The sequence below is a fragment of the Pavona decussata genome, unplaced genomic scaffold, assembly GCF_977016875.1.
Source record: "Pavona decussata unplaced genomic scaffold, jaPavDecu1.1 SCAFFOLD_38, whole genome shotgun sequence".
Lineage (NCBI taxonomy): Eukaryota > Metazoa > Cnidaria > Anthozoa > Scleractinia > Agariciidae > Pavona > Pavona decussata.
The window spans coordinates 4,909,264-4,934,653 of record NW_028145460.1 but is presented as its reverse complement, the minus strand read 5'-3'; the positions used below and the strand labels follow the sequence as shown (position 1 = coordinate 4,934,653).

At 39.3% G+C, this 25,390-nt stretch overlaps 2 protein-coding genes across 2 annotated transcripts; one reads left to right on the top strand and one right to left on the bottom strand.

The window, feature by feature from the left end:
* Nucleotides 1-2,086: 2,086 nt before the first annotated feature.
* Nucleotides 2,087-20,467, top strand: LOC146483762 (uncharacterized). Its single transcript, XM_085105605.1, has 13 exons — nucleotides 2,087-2,105; nucleotides 2,277-2,390; nucleotides 3,418-3,531; nucleotides 4,008-4,121; nucleotides 4,611-4,724; nucleotides 7,645-7,758; nucleotides 8,960-9,073; nucleotides 10,102-10,215; nucleotides 10,320-10,433; nucleotides 11,177-11,290; nucleotides 15,704-16,113; nucleotides 16,704-16,869; nucleotides 19,593-20,467. The coding sequence occupies exons 1-13, from the start codon at nucleotides 2,087-2,089 to the stop codon at nucleotides 19,649-19,651; spliced, it is 1,680 nt and encodes a 559-aa protein (XP_084961731.1). The 3' UTR covers nucleotides 19,652-20,467.
* LOC146483761 (major facilitator superfamily domain-containing protein 6-like) lies at nucleotides 15,946-23,765 on the bottom strand. Its single transcript, XM_085105949.1, has 2 exons — nucleotides 21,999-23,765; nucleotides 15,946-16,067 (listed from the first exon to the last, which is right to left on the bottom strand). Exon 1 carries the CDS (start codon nucleotides 23,760-23,762, stop codon nucleotides 22,146-22,148), a length of 1,617 nt encoding a protein of 538 aa, XP_084962075.1. The 5' UTR covers nucleotides 23,763-23,765; the 3' UTR covers nucleotides 15,946-16,067; nucleotides 21,999-22,145.
* Between the last annotated feature and the right edge of the window lie 1,625 nt (nucleotides 23,766-25,390).

Here is a 25,390-nt window from a genome sequence, read left to right as displayed (position 1 = left end):
CTTACAGATGTGAATGCGCCAATGGATTTTATGGAGCCAACTGCGAAAACGGTAAATACGAAAATTTTTCACTTGGGGTTGGTCCAAATTTCAGTAAAAGCTATGCAGTGAATACAGCAGGATAAAATGTTTTCTATTGTGGTGTTTTGATTCAGTGAATGCCTGCACCAGGATCCCTTGTAAGAATGGTGCAACCTGCACAAAAACTGGAAATAATACTTACAGATGTGAATGCGCCAATGGATTTTACGGAGCCAACTGCGAAAACGGTAAATACAAAAGACTTCGACTTGTAAAGTTTATGGATTAACAAGAAAGTAAGGAATGAAATAATCGAGTAAGGTGGATGAGAAAGAAACACTTAAGGAAAAAGATTAGTTGTACTTGTTAAAATATATGCCTTTGGATTTGCAAATGGTTCGTAGTGCCGGCGTTGGAATTTGTTTTGTCTTAATATGTTTTGTAAACGTCCGAGAAACTACCATGGGGTTACGAAAATTGGTTTTGTCCAAAACCTCAGTAGGTTGATAATCAATATACATTGTCAATCACAATTTCTACTGCATTCAAACAGGGGGATGAAACATTTTTTACAGCTTACAAAGAAAAAGACCAAAAAAGCCTGAAAGCTTTCTATTAATTATAGCCTGAAAAAACTGAACGTCCCGTCTCGTCGTCATTTCGAGTGAAATTGCAAACAACTGAAGTGTAATATTTAGCTAATTTATGTCCGCATTAAATCCCAACATGCAATAACGCATGGCATTGGGTAAAATGTTTCATCCAACACACCATGCTGGTCCAACAGTGTCTATCATGGGTTTCTTAAGGTTCCAACAGTGTTTTTTTCCAGGATAGTTGAGCAGTTAAGCGCAAAGGCTCTTTTAACGGTCTCAACCGTTTGGCCAACAGTCGGCCTAAAATGTTTGAGAAATTTATCGCAACGAATTGGGAATTAATTTAAGAGTCTGACAGTGTGCGCCTGACTAACAATGGTTATAACTGACGAAGTAGATTGGAAACAGGAAGTCGCCATTAAAACTTAGAGCTGGGGTTGGTACAAATTTTCAGAACAAAAATTTTCAGTGAATACAGCAATATAAAATGTTTTTTGTTGTGGTCTTTTTTTCAGTGAATGCCTGCACCAGATTCCCTTGTAAGAATGGTGCAACTTGTACAAAAACTGGAAATAATACTTACAGATGTGAATGCCCCAATGGATTTTACGGAGCCAACTGCGAAAACGGTAAATACGAAAAACTTTGACTTGAAAAGTTCATGGATTAACAAGACAGTAATGAATCAATTAACTAAAAACTAAGGTGGGTGAAAAAGGAATACTTACAGAAGAAGATTAGTTGTACTTGTTAAAATATCTGCCTTTGGCTGATTTGTCCTTCGTTCGTAGTGCCGGCTTTGCAATCTGTTTTGTCTAAATTATTCTTGGAAGCTTTATATGTTATATAAACGTCCGAGAAACTACCATAGGATTACGAAACGGTGGTTCTGTCCAAAACCATGATGATAATCAATACATATTATCAATTAGAATTTCTACTGAATACAAACATGTTCGTGAAGCAGTTTACAGCTTGCAAAGAAAAGAGCAATCTATTATTTAAAAGACTACAAGCTTGCTATTTAATTATAATCTGAAAAAAAGGAACGCCCCGTTTTGTGGTCAGTTGGAGTTGAAATTGCAAAGAAGTGTAATATTCTGCTTTAAAAGCTTTAAAAGCCCCAACATGCAATAACGTCAATTCCAATATTGTTCAAGTGTGTAATACTGTGCATGTCTGGCATTGGGTAAAATATTTCATTAACTGAACAAAATGTGCTGGTCCAACATTGACCAGCCTAAGTCTTTGAAGGTACCAACAGTGTCTTTTCCGGTATAATTGAACGGTTGAGCATAAAAGCTCGTTTAAACCGTTTCAACAGTTGACCAACATTCGTTCGGCAAAAGTTGAACCGGAATGTTAGCCAAGGTAGAAATTAAAAACAGTGTGGTGTAGAGGCCGTTCAAATGGTTTCAACATTGGACCAACAGTCGGCCTAAATTTTTGGAGACATTCATTGCAACGAAATGGCAATAAATTTACAGTGTAAGAGTCTGACAGTGTGAGATTAACTTCAATGACTTTATGTAACGAAGTAGTTTGGAAACAGGGAATCTTCATAAAAATTCAATACTGGGGTTGGTCCAAATTTTCAGTAAAAGCTTTGCAGTGAATATAGCAGGATAAAATGTTTTCTATTGTGGTCTTTTGATTCAGTAAATGCCTGCACCAGGATCCCTTGTAAGAATGGTGCAACCTGCACAAAAACTGGAAATAATACTTACACATGTGAATGCACCAATGGATTTTACGGACACAACTGCGAAAACGGTAAATACGAAAAACTTTGACTTGTAAAGTTCATGGATTAACAAAACAGTAATGAATCAATTAACTCAAAAGTAAGGTGGATGGAAAAAGAAAACTCTAACAGAGGAAGATCAGTTGTACTTGTCAAAATATCCGCCTTCGGATTTGCCTTTCGTTCGTAGTGCCAGCGTTACAACCCGTTTTGCCTTAATTATTCTTGAAAACTTGATATGTTTTATAAACGTCCGAGAAAATACCATGGGATTACGAAACGGTGGTTTTGTCCAGAACCTCAGTGAATGATAATCAATACACGGTTATCAATCACAACTTCAACCTGATTCAAACACGCTGATAAAACATTTTAATTTTACAGCTTGCAAAGAAAAAGAGTAGAAAAAGACTACAAGCCTGCTATTTAATTATAATCTGAATAAAATGAATGCACCGTTTCATGGTCATGGAGAGGTGAAATTTTACACAAATCCAATATTTAGCTAATTTATCTCAGTATTAAGCCTCAGCATGCAATTCAAATACCTAATATTGTAGGAATTAACGCACGCCTGTCCGCATTACAGGCATTGGGTGAAGTGTCTCATCCAACAAAATATGCTGGTCCAACATTGTCTATCATGGGTTTCTGAAGGTTCCAACGGTGTTTTTCTCCAGGATAGTTGAGCGGTTGAGCATAAAGACTCGATTGAACGGTTTCAACAGTTAAACGGCATTCATTCAACAAACGTTGAACCGGAAGGTTGGGAAAATGAAGAAAATAGATATAATCTTGTGTAGAGGCCGTTCAAACGGTTTCAACATCGGGCCAACAGTCGACCTAAAATTTCTAAGAAATTCATTTCAAAAAAATGGGAATTAATTTAAGAGTCTGACAGCGTGCGATTGACTTCAATGACTATCACTGACGAAGTAGTATGGAAACAGGAAATTTCCACTAAAATTCAGTGCTGGGGTTCGTCCAAATTTTCATGAAAACTTTACGCTCAATACAGCAACATAAAATGTTTGCTATTGTGGTCTTTTCATTCAGTGAATGCCTGCGCCAGGATCCCTTGTAAGAATGGTGCAACCTGCACAAAAACTGGAAATAATACTTACAGATGTCATTGCGCCAATGGATTTTACGGAGCCAACTGCGAAAACGGTAAATACGAAAAACTTTGACTTGTAAAGTTCATGAATCAACAAGACAGTAATGTATCAATTAACTCAAAAGTAAGGTGGGTGGGAAAGAAAAACTTACAGAAGAAGATTAATTGTACTTGTTAAAATATCTGCCTTTGAATTTGCTCTTCGTTCGTAGTGCCAGCGTTGCAACCCGTTTTGCCTTAAATATTCTTTGAAACTTTATGTGCTTTAAAAATATCCGAGAAACTACCATGGGATTACGAACCATGGTTCATGCCAAAAACCTCAGTGAATGATAATCAATACACATTATCAATCACAATTTCTACTGTATTCAACAAAAGTTGAACCGGAATGTTGGGCAAGGTAGTAGTTTGGACACAAGAAGTCGCCATTAAAATTCAGTGCTGGGGTTGGTCGCAAATTTTCAGTAAAAACACTGCAGTGAATACCGCAGCATAAAATATTTTCTACTGTGGTCTTTTGATTCAGTGAATGGCTGTGCCAGGATCCCTTGTAAGAATGGTGCAACCTGCACAAAAACTGGAAATAATACTTACAGATGTGAATGCGCCAATGAATTTTACGGAGCCAACTGCGAAAACGGTAAATACCAAAACCTTTGATTGTAAAGTTCATGGATTAACAAGACAGTATTGAATCAATTACCTCAAAAAAAGGTGAATGAGAAAGAAAACTCTTAGAGAAGAAGATTAGTTGTACTTTGTTCGTGTTGCCCAAATTATTTTTGGAAACTTTTTATTTTTCTACAAACGCCAACAAACCTACCATGGGATTGCCGTGGTTGGTCCAAAAGAGATTTCAGTAAAGACTTTGTAGTGAATACAGCAGTATAAAATGTTTTCTATTGTGGTTTTTTTTTATTCATATAGCCCTCAGGCTCTTATAATACATTATTGCAATTAAAATGTAAATTCATTTCTTTTATTTTAACAGTAGTATTTGCAAAATTGTCATTAGCTTCAGAGAGCAAATAAATGATTGATTGATTGATTGATTGATTGATTGATTGATTGATTGATTGATTGATTGATTGATTGATTGATTGATTGATTGATTGATTGATTGATTCAGTGAATGCCTGCTCCAGGATCCCTTGTAAGAATGGTGCAACCTGCACAAAAACTGGAAATAATACTTACAGATGTGAATGCGCCAATGGATTTTACGGAACCAACTGCGAAAACGGTAAGTACGAAAAACTATGGCTTGTAAAGTTCATTGATTAACAAGACAGTGATAAATCAATCAACTCAAAACTAAGGTGGGTGAGAAGAAAACAGTTACAGAAGATTACTTGTACTTGTTAAAATATCTCCCGTTGGATTTTCCCTTCGTTCGTGGTGCCGGCGTTGTAATCCGTTTAGCCTTAATTATGCTTGGAAATGTTAAATATTTTAAAACCGTCCGAAAAACTACCATGGGATTACGAAACGGTGGTTTTGTCCAAAAACCTCAGTGAGTAATAATCAATACGCATTATCAATCACAATTTCTACTGAATTTTAACACGCTGATGAAACATTTTTACAGCTTGCAAACGAAAAGAGCCCAATAGTCTGCAAGTTTGCTATTTAATTATGATCTGAACAAAATGAACGTACCGTTTCGTTGTCAGTTGGAGTTGACGTTTGAAACAAGTGTATGCCAACATACAATAACGTTCCAATAGTTTTCAACTGTCTAATATCGTTGGCTTAAACGCAGGCCTGGTACTGAAATGTGAAATTTTCCACCCAACAAAATATGCTGGTCCAACATTGTCTAACGTGGGTTTCTGAAGGTACCTACATTGTTTTTTCCCGGGATAGTTGAGTGGTCGAGTGTAAAAGCTAGTTTAAACGGTCTACAGAGTTGACCAACATTTGTTCATCAAAAGTTGAACCGGAAGGTTGGGAAAATTTAGAAATTAGAGACAATGTTGTGTAGATCTAGAGGCCGTTCAAATGGTTTCAACATCGAGCTAACAGGCTTAGGCTTTTTCCCTATTACGCCTAGTGGAGCATAGGTCCACAGACACTGCCTGCCATCTCAATCTGTTTTGGGCTAGCGTTTCAAGCTCCCAGGTGTAGCCTGCCTTGCCCACCCCATCTTCTACCGTTCACCTCCAGCTGTTCTTGGAGCGACCTCGACTTCTCTTTCCCTGTGTGTTCCATCTCAGTGTATGTCTGGTGACATTGGTTGTTGGTTTTCTGAGGGTGTACCCGATCCAACCCACTTGAGCCTTCTTATCTGGGTGTCGATTCTCTCCTGTTCAGCTCATTCACACAGTTCTCCGTTCCTTATGACCTCTGGCCAGTGGACGCCCCGGCATGATGGACCTCAGGCATTTGTTGACAAAGTCATGCAGTTTTCTGGAGGTTTCTTTGGTTGCTCTCCGTGTCTCTGAACAATACAGGAGAACAAACTTCACGTTGGTGTTGAATATACTTAACTTGGTCTTTCTGGATATCACCTTTGATCTCCATACAGGCCTCAATATTGCAAAGCAGTTCTTGCCTTCCCAATCCTTGCCAGTATGTCCCGATCAGACCCACCATCCTTGCTGATGTTGCTGCCTAGTAATGTGAATCGAAGCCCTCCACTTCATTAATTGCTTCCCCATCCAGCTTGATGTTTTCTATGTTCCTGGTCTTAACCCTCATCACCTTTGTCTTTGATTTGCTGATCCTAAGGCCAGTCTTCGCTGAGATCTTTGCAAGCCGCGTTACCTTGGCTTGCATACATTGATGGTTATGGGAGAGGAGGGCAATGTCGTCGGCGAAGTCCAGACGGGTTGTGAGGGTCCACTTTGTGCCATCACGATTTGCCTCTGTCGTCTGCCGCATTATCCAGTCGATGGATAGCAGGAACAAATGGGGCGACAACAGGCATCCCTGGAGCACTCCTGTCCAATCAGCTCAGAAAGTACTCCATTGTGGATAACACCACAGGTTCACTTCTCAAAGCTCTTCTGTATGAGAACGATATATTTCTCAGGGATTTCATATTGACGTAACCGCTTCCACAACACTACCCTATTAATGCTGTCAAAGGCCTTCTTATATTCCACAAAGGTCACGAACATGGGAGAGTTCCACTCGAGAGACTGCTCCACAATGATCCTCAAGGTGGAACCCAGTCTGTTCATCTCGCAGATGGTCATCTACCTCTCCTTTCAGTCTCTCTGGGACTATCCTGTTCAACACTTTTCCAGCAGTTGATAACAGCATGATACCTCTCCAGTTCTTGCACTCCTTCAGATCTCCCTCCTCCGGGAGCTTGATCAAATACCCTTCTTTCCAATCATCTGGTATCTCATTTGTTTCCCAGATCTTACCAAACAGGTTGTATAACATCTCAGCCTAGGTTTTCAGCTCTGCCTTGATGGCTTCTTGTGGTATGCCAACTGGACCAACTGCCTTTCCATTTTTCATATGTCTGATGGCTCTCTTGATCTCGTCTTTACTTGGTCTACTCTCATCGACCTCCAAAGGTTTGTCGGCGGGTTCTACGTCGGGAATCTCGCTCGGCGGTGGTCTGTTCAGCAGCTCCCTGAAGTGGTCTGCCCACCTTTGTCGCCGCTCTTCTAGCTTGGTTGGTGAGCAATTCTCCACTCTTGGCACTGACAATTCCTTCCCGGATATTATTAGCACCTGCCAGTGTTCTCGCGATGGAATAGAGGTCTTTCATATTACCCTTGCTTGGAGCTTCCTCCGCCTGTTTTGCGAGACTGTCTACGAAGTTCCGTCTGTCCTTTCTTATGCTTCCTTTAACCTCCTTGTTGGCTTCGGAGTATTCGGGCCAACAGTCAGCTTAAAATGTCTAAGAAATTCATTGCAACGAATTGGGAATTTATTTAAGAGTCTGAAAGTGTGTAGTCTCCCTCGCAGCCGTTTTTTGGGCTGTCACGCAACGCTCCCCCCAAAAGAAGGGGGAGCGTTGCGTGACAGCCCAAAAAACGGCTGCGAGGGAGACTAGAAAGTGTGCGCCTGTCACTAACGAAGTAGTTTGGAAACAGGAAGTCGCCATTAAAAATTCAGTGCTGGGGTTGGTCCAAATTTCCAGTAAAAACTTTGCAGTGAATACAGCAGTATTTAATGTTTTCTATTGTGGTCTTTTGATTCAGTGAATGCCTGCACCAGGATCCCTTGTAAGAATGGTGGAACTTGCACAATAACTGGAAATAATAGTTACAGTTGTGAATGCGCCAATGGATTTTACGGAGCCAACTGCGAAAACGGTAAATACGAAAAACTTTGACTTGTAATTAAAAAAGTCCATGGCTAAACGAGACAGCAATGAATCAATTACCTCAAAAGTAAGGTGTGTGGTAAAAAAAATACGTACAGAAGAAGATTAGTCGTACTTGTTACAATACAGTCAAATCTCCCGTAAGCGACCACCCAAAATGTCAAGTCTACGTGGTCGCTTACGTGAGGTGATCGCTTACGAGAGGTCAGTCGACCACAGTGCGCCAAAATATTGAACTCATTAGCATAAGGTGACTCCAGAGATTTAGTGACCACCATATTGCCAAAGAATTTCAGTATCCAGGTTGATGGTTTGCCTTTGATATATTACCTAATACGGCGAATGGGACTAGTCTATTTAGAGAAACACGGTACCTCCGATTGCGACATTCATTCTGAATTAAGAATAAATTTTTACACGTATAGGTGATAATGTTACAAAGGCAAATTGTCCACCTTTCGACAGGGGATGGATATGAGGACGTATGTGACAAGTGGCCGCTTACCGGAGGTGAAAAACAAAACTTTTGTTTTTCACCTCCCGTAAGCGACCACTGTCATTTCTAAAAGTGGTCGTGGTCGCCTACAAGAGGTGGTCGCTTACGAGAGGTTCCAACATAGGGTTTTTACTGAGAAAATTTGGTATTTTGGGAACGTGGTCGCTCAAGAGAGGTGGTCGCTTACGAGAGTTGGTCGCAAGGGGAGGTTTGACTGTATCTGCACTTAGATGTGCCCTTCGTTTGCAGTGCCAGCTTTGAAATCCGTTCTTCCTCAATTATTTTGAAAATTTTGATTTTAAATGTTTCACAAACGGCCAAAGAACTACCGTGGAATTAGGAAACAGTGGTTTTGTCCAAGACCTCAGTGAGTTGATAATCAAAACACATAATCAATCACGATTTGTACCGAATTCAAACACGCGCTGGTGAAATATTTTTACAGCTTGCAAAGAAAAACAGCAAAAAAATCCTGCAAGCTTCCTATTTTTCAACATTGGCCAACAATTAGCCTAAAATTTCTAAGAAATTCATTGTAACGAATTTGGAATTAATTTAAGAGTCTGAAAGTGTGCTCCTATCACTAACGAAGTAGTTTGGAAACAGGAAGTCACCATTAAATTCAGTGCTGGTGTTCGTCCAAATTTTCAGTAAAGCAGGATAAAATGTTTTCTATTGTGGTCTTTTCATTCAGTGAATGCGTGCGCCAGGATCCCTTGTAAGAATGGTGCAACCTGCACAAAAACTGGAAATAATACTTACAGATGTGAATGTGCCAATGGATTTTACGGAGCCAACTGCGAAAACGGTAAGTACGAAAGACAGGCTTGTAAAATTTATGGATTAACAAGACAGTAATGAATCAATTAACTCAAAAGTAATATGGATGAGAATCGAAAGACAGCACTTACAAATGTACTTGTTAAAATATCTGCCTTTTAGACTTGCCCTTTATTCGTAGTGCCGGCGTTGCAACCCGTTTTGCCTTAAATATTGTTTGAAACTTTATATGCTTTATAAATGTCCGAGAAAACCACCATGGCTGGGATTAAGAAACGGTGGTTCTGTCCAAAAACCTCAGTGAGTGATAATCAATACACATTATCAATCACAATTTTTACAAAATTCAAACACGCTGATGGAACGTTTTACCGCTTGCAAAGAAAAATAGCAAAAAAAGCCCGCAAGCTTGCTATAAAAAATCAGAATAAAATGAACGCACCGTTTCGCTGTCAGTTGTAGTTGAGATTTCAAACGTAAACAAGTGTAATATTTAGCTAATTTATGGTGTCAGTATTAGGCACCAACAAACAATAACGGTCCAATATTCTTCAAGTGTCTGATATCGTTGGCTTAAACGCACGCCTGGCATTGGGTGAAATATTTCATCTAACAACTGAAATATGCTGCTCCAACTGTGACGGGGGTTTCTGAAGCTACCACCAGTATTTGTCGGGGATAAGGGAACGGCTGAGAGTAAAAAGCTCGTTTAAACGGTTTCACAGTTGACCAACATTCGCTCAACAAAAGTTGAACCGGAATGTTGGGCAACGTAGAAAGTAAAAACAGTGTTGTGTAGAGGCCGTTCAAATGATTTCAACATTGGGCCAACAATCAGCCTAAAATTTTTGAGAAATTCATTGCAACGAAATGGCAATTAATTTAAGAATCTGAGGGATTGCGATTGACTTCAATGACTTTCAGAAACGAAGTAGTTTGGAAACAGGAAGTCTCCATTAAAATTCAATACTGGGGTTGGTCCAAATTTCAGTAAAAGCTTTGCAGTGAATACAGCAGGATAAAATGTTTTCTATATGTTGTGCTCTTTTAATTTAGTGAATGCCTGTGCCAGGATCCCTTGTAAGAATGGTGCAACCTGCACAAAAACTGGAAATAATACTTACAGATGTGAATGTGCCAATGGATTTTACGGAGCCAACTGCGAAAACGGTAAATACGAAAAACTTTGACTTGGGGTTGGTCCAAATTTCAGTAAAAGCTATGCAGTGAATACAGCAGGATAAAATGTTTTCTATTGTGGTGTTTTCATTCAGTGAATGCCTGTGCCAGGATCCCTTGTAAGAATGGTGCAACTTGCACAAAAACTGGAAATAATACTTACAGATGTGAATGCGCCAATGGATTTTACGGACAAAACTGCAGCAACGGTAAATATGAAAAACTTTGACTTGTAATTAAACTTCATGGATTAACAAACAGTAATGAATCAAGTAACACAAAAGTAAGCTGGATGAGAAAGAAAACACTTACAGAAGAAGATTAACTGTACTTGTCAAAATATCATCCAAGAAATTATGCTGGTCCAACATTGTCCAACCTGGGTTGCTAAAGGTTCCAACAGTGTTAACAGCCTTAAAAAGCTGCAAGTACAAGCCGCCTTAAAGGACTCACCCATCCCGGACAGGGACTACTAGTAGTTGGTTGAGCATAAGGCAGAAAATAGGCACGGAAGTTGCTGGACTGGACCACGCCATGGAGGGGACAAAAAACGAGCCGGAAGCGGACTGGTCGGCTCGTTCACTCCAGTTCGACTCCTTCTTTCGCCCGCATTAAATAACTCTCCCGTTCGACGATTTTTTTAAGGGGTTGCTTGCAGTCTAAACAGTGTCGGAGCAACAAACATCACTATGAAAATTCAGTTTAGACCTAATTTCGCGTCGAATGCAACGGAAGTTTCCGAAAAGAATCTAATCTGCCACCTGTTCGACTTCAAGACTATTAATTTCTCGAAGTAAATTGTATTATTTATTATTTGTGTATTGGAATGATTCTCTCAATTTTTGGCGGTTTTCTGGGGCGTCAATAGCATTTGACACGATACTGAGAAATGCGATGCTTGAACTCGACTTAGAGTCTGGTATTGACATGAACCATGTTTTGATTTAACTAGTGAACCGATGTGTGAACAGCCCTTGTCAGAATGGTGGTACCTGTACATTCACTGGAAATAACACTTACCGCTGCCGATGCCCCGAAGGATTTTATGGCTTCGATTGTGAGAAAGGTAAAACAAAAATTTATTGTGTATTCAAGTTTTCCATGTCAAGAGATCACGGTGGCTCTTAAGAGCAACTCTCCAGGAAAGTGAAGCAAAGTTGGAAATGAAAATTTTTAACCCCCTTTCATTTTTTGTGTGGAGGTAGGTTACTTGGAGGGATGAACAAAAACAGTCATATTTGGATCGGCAGGTGCGTCGTTGCCATGGAAACCCCATTGATCACGTCGGCCTGAGGACTATGTTTTGACTGAAAAATTCACTCTCAAATAGTAAAAATAAACGAGTCTGGTTCTCGAGTACATGTGAACCAATTCAAATGAAATTCATACAGATGGTAGAACCACTCTCCCAGTTTATAAAATTTGCTGTTAGAGTATTTTGGGTTCTATAATCAAGAAGACCTTGGTCGTATTACTATGTTGCCTGTCAGCCATTTTGACAAGAAGGAAAAACAAGCACAACCATATTCGTTATTTCTCCGAAAGTACTCTTTCCACATAAACCAAATTAGCAGCAGGGCTTACATAGATATTGAAGTTTATAAATATTATAAAATCTATTTGGGGAAAATTATATTCTAGCTATGGGTGTTGAAGACATCCGAGGCAAGTTGCAAAAAATTGCAAAATTGGAAATGTTGAGGTCTCCAGTATTTGGTTCAAACAGGCTTTAGATAGAGAATATCAGCTTCAGAGGTTTTTTCATTCATCTTATCTGTTATCTACATTTGATTGATTAGGTTTTGGCCAATGAATTTGATGAAATATAAATTAAAACAAAGCCTACCATGCAACTTTTGGGAATTTCTTCAGGATGCTTTTGTCGTATAGGATGGGTCTCTCCTCAGTTCGTTCGCTCCATTTTCTTGACCAAATTTTGCACAGACTCTAGCGGAAAGGACAAATCTAACTGCCTAGCCTCGCCGAACATCTACTTTTAGACCAAAGATGATGATGCTTTAACCCGAATAAAGAACAGTCGAACAGGTCAAACACAATCGTGTGTCGAGTATCGAAATAATTCATCAATACAATCCATCCAGGAAGTTAAATAGATGCATCAAGATCACAGCTGAGCAAATGCATGTCTGCGACGATTCTGAATAACGTCTTTGGCTAAATCGAGCCGTACATTCCGTGGTGCATGGTTGAGAAGCGAAGAAATCGTTGTTTACGACCTGTCTACGACCAAACGTGTGTAGACCGGAAATGCGAGTGCCAAAACTGCTGACCGGATGTAGTTTTAAATGCGATATACCCGCTTTTTGTTTGTTTGTTTTTATGGCTTCGGCTAATTGTCGCAATGGCATTATCTCTTCTTTAGATATTTTTGGTACAATATATCATTGATAGGGGGATAAAAGGACGACTTTTGATGCGCTTTCATGACTGTTTTACAGTGGTAAATAAAGAGGACAAAATAAAAGAGCTTCACTAGTCGTTTTACGCGACCACATAAGCCGCCCATGTTTCCTGGGTTTTTTTGTTTGTTTGCTTGTTTGTTTTTAATTCATTGCTTATTGGATGTTAAGGATGGCCTGCATGTAAGATACGTCGCTGATCTGGGGCATTAGCGTACACATTAGAAGTTACGAAGTTGGAATTTTTGACCCACCTCTCCTCCAGAAATAAATAAGTCCTCTTCAAGCCGATAAATTTTCACATTCAGTACCTAATACCTGCCCAAATTTTTACATTCTTTCTGTTTATTTATTTATTTATTTATTTATTATTATTATTTTTTTGCTGTTGTTTTTTTGGTGGGGGGAGGGGTGACCGGACGTAAATTTGTGCCGTCGATCAAAACACTGTAAGGGAAATTTGCATATCGTCGTGCGAAGGAAAATATCCTGGTCGGGACAATGGAAAGTTGGTCTCTTTCAAATCCCAAAAGGGACGTTTCGGTTTGTGAGTGCAGTGGAAACAATATAAAACTCAGTCAATGTCCAAGGGATATTTCCAGGCACGTGCAAGCCTAGGGACTTAGTATAAACCCTGATGAAATCAGCGACGAAATGGATCTTATTCTTTGCCGTTCAGGTAAATAATTATAAGATTTCACGCGCGAATTTTTCATTCTCTTGTCACGAATAGTTTATCATAACTGAATTTGTAATTGCTTTTTCACAGTCTAAAGAGCAATCTTTTTTTTGGGGGGGGGGGGGTGCGGCTATTATGATCATGCGCTCAATTTTCACCCAAGCTTCAGTTCAGCTTCATTTCCTTTGTTTTTGTTTTATTCGGTTATTCTGTTTTGTTTTTTTTTGGCTTTTTTTGGCTTTCTTCACCATTGCCATTGTGAAACAACCTCATTACAAGAGGATACATTACATTGTGTTATATCCGGTCAGCAGTCGTGCTTCTCGGACTTCCGGCCTACTCGTTCAGTTTATTTACCATTCTTGGCTTGTCGACTATCGCAATATCTGACCCGATTTTAGCCAAAGACGTTACTTTAGATCGTTCAAGGGCATGCATTTGCTTTGTACATCGATCTCGACACATTTATTTTACTTCCTGGCTGAATAATATTGATGAATTTAGGTGCTCGACGGCAGAAATCGCAAGCATTACGACCATGTTTTGGACTTTGTCAACTATTCTTTGTCAAGTGTATGCGGGCTACTTGTATCATCATCTCTGGTCTTAAACACAGCAAACTGGATATTCGATGGAAGTAACTGTTAGTCTGCGCTAGATTTGGTCAAAAAGACGGAACGTGCGAAGGAGAGATACTGGAGAGAACCACGCGACGAAAGCATCCTGAAGAAATTCCCAAAACCCTCAAGGTAGGTCTTGTATCAATTTATATTTCATCAAATTTGTTGGCCAAAACCTTATTTACTAAATGTAGGTAGCAAACAAGATAATAAAAGATACTTTTGAAGCTGATTTTCTCTCTCTAAAGCCTGTTTGAGCTAAAATACTAGAGCTCTCAAAATTACCAATTTTGCAATTTTTTGCAATTTGTCCCAAGTGTCTTCAGCACCCATGGCCAGAGTATAGTTTTCCCCAAATTGATTTTATAATATTTAAAAACGTCAATACCTATGTAATCTCTGCTGCTAATTTGGTTTATGTGGAAAGAGTACTTTCGGAGAAATAACGAATATCGTTGTGCTTGTTTTTCCTGCTTGTCTAAATGGCTGACAGGGAACATAGTAGGACAAGCATTTTCTTCTTGTTTATAAAACCCAAATTATTGTAACGGCAAATTTTATAAACTGGGAGAGTGGTTCTATCATCTGTATGAATTTCATTTGAATTGGCTCACATGCACCCGAGAACCAGACTCGTTTACTTTTACTTTTTGAGAGTGGAACTTTTGCTTAAAACATGGTCCCAAGGCCGACGTCATATAGTGCGGTTACCATGGCAACGATACATCTACCGATCCAAAAATTGTCGTTATGGTCTATCCCCCAAGGTAACCTACCTACACACAAAAATTGAAGAGGGGTTGAAATTTTTCATTTCCAACTTTGCTTCACTTTCCTGGAGAATTGCTCTTAATGCGGAGACATTTTTGCACAGTTTATGAAAATTCGGGAAAAGAAGATCTTAGCAAGGGCGGTTCGAATCTAAAAAGAAAATTGGGTGCAACTACGCATATTTCAGAGATAATCAAGCAAGAATAATTCTACCAAGCTTTAAAATACAGAGCATTGTGTGGCATTTCAACATCTCTGAAATATGCATGGTTAACCCCAATTTTCTTTTTATATTTCAAAAGCCCTCCCTAAAATATGCTTTTCCTGCGTAGTCATAAAGTTAAAACCACGCCAAAATACCTTTGAACCATCTCAAGAAGCACAGAACGGCTGCGCAGTAAGAAACGGAGGCACCGTCGGTATTCGGTTTGTCATAAACAGAGTGTGAGTCCCCAATGCAGCAAGAGTCGTATTTCCTATTCTTCTCTTTGTCAAGTTCTTCGATATACTTAGATCCTCATATGCTACTGAGGCGATTCTAAGAAGGGGCAGGATTAATTAATAAATGTAAAGCATCAATTAAGGGTGGGTTTAATGTGAACATGTCCCACAAGAGGTTTTCTTGAGCGCACTTCGTGTAAAGCTCGACCGAAGAATGATCCAAGTAAGAGAGATTAGATCGTCCTCGGAGTGTTTTGAATCGCCAGAGATACATTTTTTTTAGGCTTGCTAAGTTATGAAGATGGATCAGAGAATTAACTCTGTATTGTACAGACGAGAGTAAGTCGTGGGCAATAGTGGCGGTAATTGCGGGAAATGTGTATCTGAAGGGTGACACAAATGATGGCTCAGAGAGTTAACCCTGTTGTGCATGCTTGTGTCCTAAGTCAACCCATGAAAATCCTACTGAGCGCTCAATCTTCAGCTGTCTTTAGAATTTGTAGTTAACAGTAACCAATTCTCAGTATATGTATTCACGAATATTTTAGACTGCTCTATGCCGATGGACATTGCGCTTGCCGTAGACGCGTCCGGAAGTGTTGGAGTTCACTCTTACCAGGTGGCGAAGTCCTTCCTGAAGCTGTTTACACACCACTTCGAAGTGAACAACACTGTCCACTTCGCCTGCCTTCACTACGACCATAGAGTCTACAAAGATTTCGAATTTAAGGATATCCAGTTTCGCGATCATGACAATCTGGACGCCAAGATACAAAACATGACTTACCCTTCCGGAGCCACCCTTACTCAGTATGCATTGACGGCTTGTCAACATTTCTTCAATATGAGTAATGGCGCGCGTAACAAGACCGAGGCGCGTCGCGTTCTGGTTATTTTCACGGATGGCCCAACCTGGGGAGGAAAGGAAAGACTCAAACCTCCTGTACACGAATTAAAGGTACATTGGCAAAAAAAAGGTCCCAGTACACTCTTTTTTTATATAAAGAAGAACGTCTAATTTGGGGGCTGATGCTTATCCGTATTTATACTGTTCATTTTAAGAGCATTTGGTCACAATAAAATGCCCCTAACTGACTCTCAGCCTAGGTAATGTTGTTATTATGTTCTTAAATTTAGTTAATCTCAGACTCAACGTTCTTATAAAAAAAAGTGTACCCGATTGTTCGCGATTGTTCGAAAGACGATTAACGCTAATCCACGATTTAAAGTTAATCTGATCGAGGTTTTCATCTCGCTTGTTTCATGTTCTAGGCTAATTTAAAGCTAATGATAAGGACAAGTATGAATCAAAAGTAAGGGCCCAAAATCTTTTTGAAGAATCTTTATTGATTATTGATTTAACTTGAATCAAAGTTCACGTTAAACCAGGATTAGCTTAATCGGCTGTGAACAACTAAGCCCAGATGAAGTGTGCCTTAAGAATCGTTCTCGGCCGGTTACCTATGAAAAGAACCATGTTTGTGTGCTTTGGGTTTTATTAAAATCTGATGTTGTTCCCTGTGTTCCAAATGAACAACTTTCTTTCAGGCCAAAAACATGGAAGTGAGTATTGTACCTATTGGTATTGGATGGAGGGTGGATAAGGCAGAACTGGATATCATGGCCACTAACGGAAGCTACCTGTTAGTGGACAACTACCACCAACTCGCTAAAGCCATGTATGACGTCATGAACCTCGTGTGCAATCCACCTGGTGAGTATCCAACCTCGTTTCCAGGGTCTTTTGAGAGAAGAGAGAGGACCCTGGGAACAAGGTTGGTGAGTACCAGACAGTAGGGACCTTAAGCAGAGACGACGACGCCGACGAAAACGAAACTTAAGAAATTACCTTCGCGTCTTCTGAATAAATTCGCGATGATTTATAATCTCTCAGTTTGTGCAATGTAGCCGAACTATCGAGCAGCTAACGTCGTAGCGGCGCCTTTAAGGTTCAGAAAGAGAAAGGAAAATTAATCATCATGCGTTCACGTTCTCCATAAAACCTTAAATTTGGCCATTTCACGTTGTTGTTTTGCAGAGGACGACAAAGAAATGTAACAAAGTGTATAATGCACGTGCAGAGCCAGTGTTTTCCTAATTAAAACTATTGTTTTCTGACGTTCTCGTTGACTTCGTCGTCGTCGCTGCTTAAGGTCCCTAGTGGGAGCTTACAACGACGAAGGCGACGGCAACGTCCATGCCGCAAAACAATAGGTTTAATGAGCAAAAACAATAATGTGCGTTTTACATTTTGGTACATTTCTTTGCCGTCCTCTGCAAAACAACAACGTGAAATGAACACATTTAAGGTTTTGTGGAGAACGTGAACGCACGGGGATGAAATTTTATTGTATGCCACTCCTACCAATTTGGTTCCTGGATAGTTCGCCATTTTTGTAAAAGTTGAGCGAGTTGAAATAATCGCGAAGTAGCACATATGAAATAAAGATATATTTTCAGGTGACGTTTTCGTTGCCGTTGCCGTCGTCGTTGCTTAAACTCCCTAGTTAACGTTTTCCATTCAACAAACAGGTCCTGAGGGGTTCAATAAAATATTCAGAGCAGGTACTCACCAACCCTTTTTTGCTTTTGAGAAAATGGGATTCAAGACATTTGGCTTGGAAGTGATACTGGAACTGAAGCTGGGATTTAGGATTTTTTTCAGAGTTGGAAATTACCATATTAAAAAGCTGGACAAGGGAAATGGGGTTTATTTATCCTTCCTGGAGGGCCCTTAAAAACAAAACGACTGGTTCTTACCGTGAGCTGGCGCATGTGACTTCCTTCTTATTAAAATTATGATGCACTGACTTCAATGCACAGAAAATCAGATAAAGGAATAGAGTGGCTAAATTGATTTATTTATCTTGAGATGAAGTTATATTGGTGACACTCTGCCTGCAATTCAGACAATAGTTAGTTGTAAAGAAACTACAGGGCAAGCACTGTGCAGAAAAATAACTATTTTGGTTTAAGTTGGCATGTTCTTACTAAGAGACCAAAATGGAATCAACTGTAAACTTTAATATCACTTTGTCAATGTAAAAGCACTCCTTAATTAAATTTCTGGAGAACTCACAAAAATGATGATGATGATGATGATGATGATAACTTTATTTAAGTGTTAGCCTACTCAGCCTTGTGATAGAGTAACTGAGGACACTTACAATAAAATAAATAAATGGATAATTAAGCTCTAACAGTGATCAGCAACAAATTTCTCCTGGTAATATCAATACTTATAATCCATCAAATATTTTCGCTCGTGCGCGATTGGTCTAAACGCCTCACGTGACCGAATATACCCCAGCTGAAACTGGGAAATATCCAATGATATTCCCCAAGTGACATTCCCCAATTTCAAAAACTTCAAGGCGCGTCATGTTTGCAATTAAAGTTAATGTCAAGATGGGGGAACGGTTTGCTTTTGTGACAGAAGGAGAGATAAACCTGCTGGTCGATAAAGCAGTATCAGAAAACAACATACGCTCTAAACGTTTTTGACGGTAAACTGTTCTTAAACGAAATGTTCAAATGCTCAAGCTCGTTGCTACATGTTGCGAAAAATATTTGAAGGATAATAACCACAATAGCCTCCATTTGGCTTTAAAAATATGCTCAGATATTTGTCCTTGGACATAATCTGCTCCTCGAAGCTCACAGTTCTCCTCGAGCTTCGCTCTCGGAAAACTGTTCGCTTCTCGGAACAGATAATGTCCACGGACAAATATCTGAGCATATTTTCCCGCCAAATGGAGGCTATTGTTTATTTATTCAAACCCTAAGGTCACAAGAATTAAGGATATGATCACCCAAGGTCAATTTTCTTGATATTTTTATAACTTTTCCACAATATTTTTTAAGAAAAGTATGGGGACAAGATAGGAGAATTTGTTCTTTGGTATTACGGGTTATAAAGGGTTAAATGACAACAAAATAGCAGGCAAATTTGCTCTTGTTCTTTAATTAATTCACACTGTTTCACCCCCATAAAGTTCACATAATAACCAGACTCCTAATTTAAAATAAAAATTACAAAAAGCCCATATCAAAATGCCTACAATATTAATATTAAACACATTGTCCTTCAAAAATCATTAATTATTCATAAGCCCATTGACCTATCAAATGGTCGATAAAACATTACGTGCAGTCGTTTTATATCCAATAAAACCTCCTCCTTATTAGTATGCAGTGTTTAATTTTTTTCTCGTATCATTGCTAATTTCAAGCGTTCGCAAAAGTATCATTGTCATGAACTCTCTTGACACACGCTTCTCCAGGAATGTTTTTGAAACCATTCAAAAAACTCGCAGTCCGTGTGTTATTGGGTCTAAAACCACTCGACTGCGCCTCGTGGTTTTAAATCCTGATAAAACACTACTGCTTGTGTTTTAGACATTACTTCTAACATCAGTTGTTTTCTTTACTTTTTAGGGAAGGCGGAAGGACACAATACTAAGCCCGATGACCCACCTTTCCATTCATGGATTTAGCAAACTATATACTATATATAACTATGTAATATGAAATATAAGGGGTGTTGGCAAAACTTGGAAGATGACAAATAAAATAAAACAGATTGGTTTTTCTCAAAAATGCTTTTGATCAATATTTTTTAAAAATACTGGAAGCAATAAAATAAAGAGGTCAAATGAAGAAATTTAATCAGAAATATATAAGGCCATCCCAATGAAATATTTTTAAATCTCATCACCCTCTTTTTCAAAGTTATTCAAAGCAAAATAAAAGTTTCTTATTGACCATCACTTCCACTTTCTCAAGTGATTCCACATCTTAATATGGTTTGTGTGCATCTTGAACTGACTAAGTTCATAACAAAGTTTTGCAGTTGCTTTTGAGCTGAATTCTTAATTCCAAAATGGAAAGAAGATATAATCAAGGCTTCCTTGGAATAACATTTTATTAATGTGTCAATATTTCTTCCCTTCCTTTTTCCCTTTTTTAAAACAACACTTTCCCCCAGCCCAAAAGAATTCCAAGGAACACTCCAGCCCCAATAATAGCAAAAATACCAACACCCTAACTAAGTGTAATCCAACAAGTGTGAACCTCATGTCAACTCATGCACAGAAAATAAAAATTTGGAAGTTCAGTGAAGCATATTCATAGAATTTATAGCTTTAATTAAAAGCAAAACCATTTATGCTATTCATACTAGCACTGATATACATCAGCCTTTTGTGATGTCAAAAAATGCAAAAAAGTGCAAGAAGGCCACTTAACAACCCTGATGCAAGCAAGCTAAATTTTCTCCTTTATATGGAGTTAGCATGGTCGAGTGGTTAGAGCACTGGGCAGGGTTGTTCGAAAGTTGATTAATGCTAATCTACGATTAAAAGTTGATCGAGGGTTTTATCTCGCTCTTTAAAAATAGTTTTAAACCCTAATTTCAAGGATAAGGTAACGAAAAATCTAAGTCAAAACTGAGAGCCAAAAATCATTTTGAAGAATCTTTATTGATCAGTAATTGAACTCGAATCAAGTTCACGTTAATCCAGGATTAGCTTAATCGAGCTTTGAACAACTGGGCCCTGGGCTTGAAATCTGGAGGTCCCGGGTTCAAGTCCCGCTCTGACCGCTAGCTGCAGTTGTTTCTCTGTAGCCCCGAGTTCAACTCCTCAGCCACACTTGTAAATAGCCAGCTGGTCTGCCTCCTGCTAGTTGGGATTTTTAACCATGCTATTTTCAATTTAAAATATTTCCTTAAAGTTTGTGAAGTTTAATGCTCGGCCCCACTAGCACTTGTGCTATAAACACTGCCGAGGGTAAATAAAGGTTAGGGACCGGTCATTATTTATATAGAGGGGGAGAGGGAAAAAAGAGGGGGGGGGGGGGGGGGTCAGAGCTGTTTTAGATTGGCTAGAGGGGGGGTAATTTTTACAAAAATTATAGGATGGTCATCATTTTTTAGGTTTTGCAAGGGGTCTTGTCTGTGCTTTTGCAAATGGGATTACTTTTATGAAATAAATTAATTTCAAAGATCCAGGTGGTGAAGATGGACAACCCCGTTAGAAGAATACTGTCATAAACTTCACTGCTTTAATATTTCACACTTTAATAAAAGACAAATCCAGATCAGCCTGTTTCAGTGTTTGATTTTGGCTGCATTTAATATCAAAATTAACAAAATATTTGTAAAGATGTTTTGAGGTGTTGACAGGCTTAACACGCTCCTGCTGGTGTTGCCCATGTTGAGTACTTGACCTTTAGAGTTTGGCTCTTACGAGTATGTCTTTTAAAGATTTTCCTCTCTAATTTGTAGGATATAATAAGTGGATCCTGATAAATTTCTTTCAGCAAAGGTTGATTCTCAATTAAATGCCATTTACTCATTAAGATGTTCTTTAGGTTTGGCACGGATGGATTGAATTGTGTGACAAAGGGCAATATTTTCTTGCAGATTTTTTGTTTCTGACGAAGTGCCGACTTTTTGTCTGTAAATTGAACTCGTGCAAGGACTTTATTGACTAAAAGATCTGGGTAGCCTCGTACACGCAAACATGATTTAAAATCTCTTTCATTTTCTTCAAAAAGAGTTTTTGAAGAATTGGTTCTTAAAAGTCTAAAGGCCTCGCTCTTGAAAAAACCTTTTCTGACGCTAGGGAGGGGGGGGTCATCAATGAAATATTGAATTAAGAGGGGGGCTACTTGCTATTTTTAGACCTGAGGAAGGGCCCGGTAAAAATTTTCATCTATCAAAATATTTTTCCCTCCCCCCCTCCTCTAGATAAATAATGACCGGTCCCTTATTTATTTATTTTATATTAAAAAATAAATATCACAATAAATTTCTTTTCAAACAGACAAGTAGGACATTACCTTGCACATATTCCCTGTTATGACATCAATTGACAATGGCAATTACAAAGTACTTTGCAAGAGTAGTACCCCTTGATTAAAATACACCTTGTGTAAAAGGAACTCCTTTTCTAGTACTAACCAAAAGGCTTCCTCCAGTAATGGACTTCAAATTTCATCACCAGAGTCAAGATTAACTTCTTTCATTTCCAAATCCCAAGCGTCACTGCTGGCATCTTGCTGGATTTCATTCTGAAATTTGGAATACCTCCCTTGAGACGTTTTCTTTAACAACTTTTGAGAGAGGGCAAAAAATATACATGTCACAGTACTTGTCACAGCCAAGCTTCTAAACAGAACCCTTGGTCCATAATCATTGTAAATGACTCCTCCACCAAATCCTGCTACGAGCCTTCCAAGGCCAAAGTGTGTTGCATAAACCAGACCCATCACAGTTGCAGCCAGCCCTTCTGGTGAAATTATTCCACCATACGATGTTGTGGCAGCCCACATTGCACCAAAGGTCACTCCATGCAGAGGTTCAACAGCCAACACATACCAAGCCTTAGGAATAAATGAGTATGACACATACCTTATGGTGTAACAAACAAATGTAAGGTACAGCACGCCATGATGGCCCAGCCGATTGATCAAATGTCCAGAGAAAAACATGACTGGGACTTCAGCTGCACAGGTCATACAGAGAGCAAGGCCCATGAGCAGATGGCTCCCGTTCAGGTCTTGAAGAAACCAGAACAGATACATTTCAATTGTTGACATACATGTACCCATAACAAGAATAGCAAGCAAAAATGTTACAATTTGACAATCTGAGAAAATAGTCCACAAGTTTTGGAAAATCTTTGGTTTGGATCTGCCTTCTAAGTATTCCATTGGTAACTTGAAAACAGTCAGAACAGTTGCTATGTTAAATAAAAGGTTACCACAGAAGGCCACGAGAAACTGATTCCGATGCAACTGTTTGGCCGACTCATCAATTGCAAACCCTGAAACAACAGCAATGGATCCCCACCCAACGGCTCCCCAAAGCCTTTGTTTACCATAATCATCACCTCTGTTGATAGCAGTCAAGTACTTCACAGTAGCAGCATCACCAAGCAAATTAAAGCTTCCAAAAATTGATGACATGAAGAGAATTATACCCATAACTATAAATGTTGTGTTATCATCTCTTGTCTTCCCTGCAGAATTCAGCTTCTTGTTGTCAGGATTTTCAGGCAGATTTAAGGCAGAGTTATTTCCACAGTTTTGACCTGGATTGGACTCTATCGATGAACAGTTAAAACCATTGCATGGCCAGATGTTACCACTGATATTTCCTCCTTTAGAAATATTCCACCGCAAACCGTTGCTGCATAAATTACTCCCCTGGCTGTCCGCAGGATCTGTAGCTTCGCTTGGACGCAGAAATACAAGTGAGAACAGCAGCAAAGAAGAAGTGATGCACATCACCATCATCACAGCTCTATGTTTTCGATATTTGTCCGCTAATCCGCCACACAAAGGTGCTGCAATGAGACGAGCTAACGGCTGCAACCCTAATACAAATCCCGTCTGTTCGGCAGACATTCCCACGTGGCGAAAAAACACGGGAAGAAATGGTTTGATACAAGCTTGAGCAGTGAACGTAAAGAAGTAGTAAAGTTTGAACACCAATAGATCTTTGTTAATGCGACCGAACGACCCCAAATTAAGCTTGAATGGCATTTTTTGTTGTCCTTCTGTCGTTCCGTCCGCAAATCGAATCTCACATGAGGTGGCCATTTTTATTTGGCATATCTATTATAGTTTTCTGCCAGGCGTTGCTTGTCTAAGTCACAGGTCACCCAATAAAATTCGAACTCGTTCCCTTTGCGCCCATAGGAATCTACTCAAAAGAGGACAATCTAAAGCAAACTGGAGAAAGATGAATTCAAGCCGTCCATTTCTCAAAAACCATGGCTGTCATCTTGAATATGCGAGTAGTGTATGGGATCTGCAAAAGCAAATTAATGTCATCGAAGGAGTGCACATTGTTCTGACCGCACAGAAGGGTCTGCGACCCGTCTCTTAAACGAGCTACAGTGGTCGTCCCCGCAGGAACAGCGTCGGAAGGAGATAGTCCTTCAGTTCCCTGAATATGTTATACCCGCAACCTAAAAAATAACTGGACAATACCATTCTAAGAGATTCACACAATTAACCCCTGCTAGTAATACTTACAAATTCAGTTTTTATGCAAGAACTACCAGAGTGGAACTCACTTCCGCCTGAGGTAATAGACCAACCAAGTGTTGAGGCATTCAATACCCATCTCACTTCTTTTCAGATGTTCCCTTCAATGATTTTGTTAGTTTAGACAGTGATTTTAGTTAGTTTTTTTTCCTTTCCTTTCCCTTTTCCCTTTATATTTGCGGTGATGGGTTTATCCCGTTGCAAATTTTCCTTGCAGATGTAGATGTCGAAGAGAAAATATCCAGAAAATAAGGGAGATTTTCTCTTGAGGCTGTTAAAAGCCCTTTTGGCGATAATATCATATTGGAGTTTGACAATTGAAGTAAAAATAATGTGTAGGAAATAACTGCCAATCCAATCGCATTCGTGGAAGCAAAGGACACAAATGGTGTTTCAGGAATTTGGTTCTGTTAACTGAGTTAAAAAGTACAGTAAAAAGATTCGAAAGCTCCTTACGGTGGCCAGATTATCTTTAACAATTATTCCATGAGCGCGCGTTGGATATGAGATGGTAAATAGCCAACGAGGCGCGAAGCGCCGAGTTGGCTATAACTAATTTCATATCCAACAAGCGCGAATGGAATAATTGTTTTTTTAAATTCTCCGCGTTTGGACATTGCTGTTGAAGTTTACTGAATTGTTATATTTTAAGAAAAAATTTCTTTCAAATTTAAACGACCGGATCTGTTAAGGCAACCTCCGACCAAAGCGCGCGAAACCTAATGATCACATGACCCGCGCAGGGCTTTACAAACGGAGTTGAATGAAAAATCGAAAGCGAAGAAAATCGGACACAGTCGGACATCTAAAATTCAAGAAACGTTTAACTGTACGAATTATAACCTTTCTGAGACTAGCATTCAAGTGCTTTTGAAGTTCCAGCTCATCGAGAAGAGTAATAGTTGTGCACATTTGAGCAAATGTTCTGCTGTGTGGTACCGAGCGAGGGAAGAGATCAGGGCAAGGACGGCTTTTTTCATGCTGAACTGAATTCCTCGCGGACGATTTAAAACACTTTAGGCAAGTCCAAGTGTACGAGGTACAACCTCACTGAGACAAGCATTCAGTGCAAGTTTTTAAACTTCAAGCTTATTTGAGAAGCGTAAGAGCTGTGCACATTAGTGCAAATGTTTTCAGTGCTGAGTGGTGCCGAGCGACGGAAACGAACATTATGGCCG

Excerpts from the sequence above, each read along its gene's own strand:
- LOC146483761 (XM_085105949.1), bottom strand. The coding sequence starts at position 23,762 with ATGGCCACCTCATGTGAGATTCGATTTGCGGACGGAACGACAGAAGGA.
- LOC146483762 (XM_085105605.1), top strand. Across the intron at positions 2,391-3,417 it reads CGGACACAACTGCGAAAACG|TGAATGCCTGCGCCAGGATC; the intron begins GTAAATACGAAA and ends CTTTTCATTCAG. Across the intron at positions 4,725-7,644 it reads CGGAACCAACTGCGAAAACG|TGAATGCCTGCACCAGGATC; the intron begins GTAAGTACGAAA and ends CTTTTGATTCAG.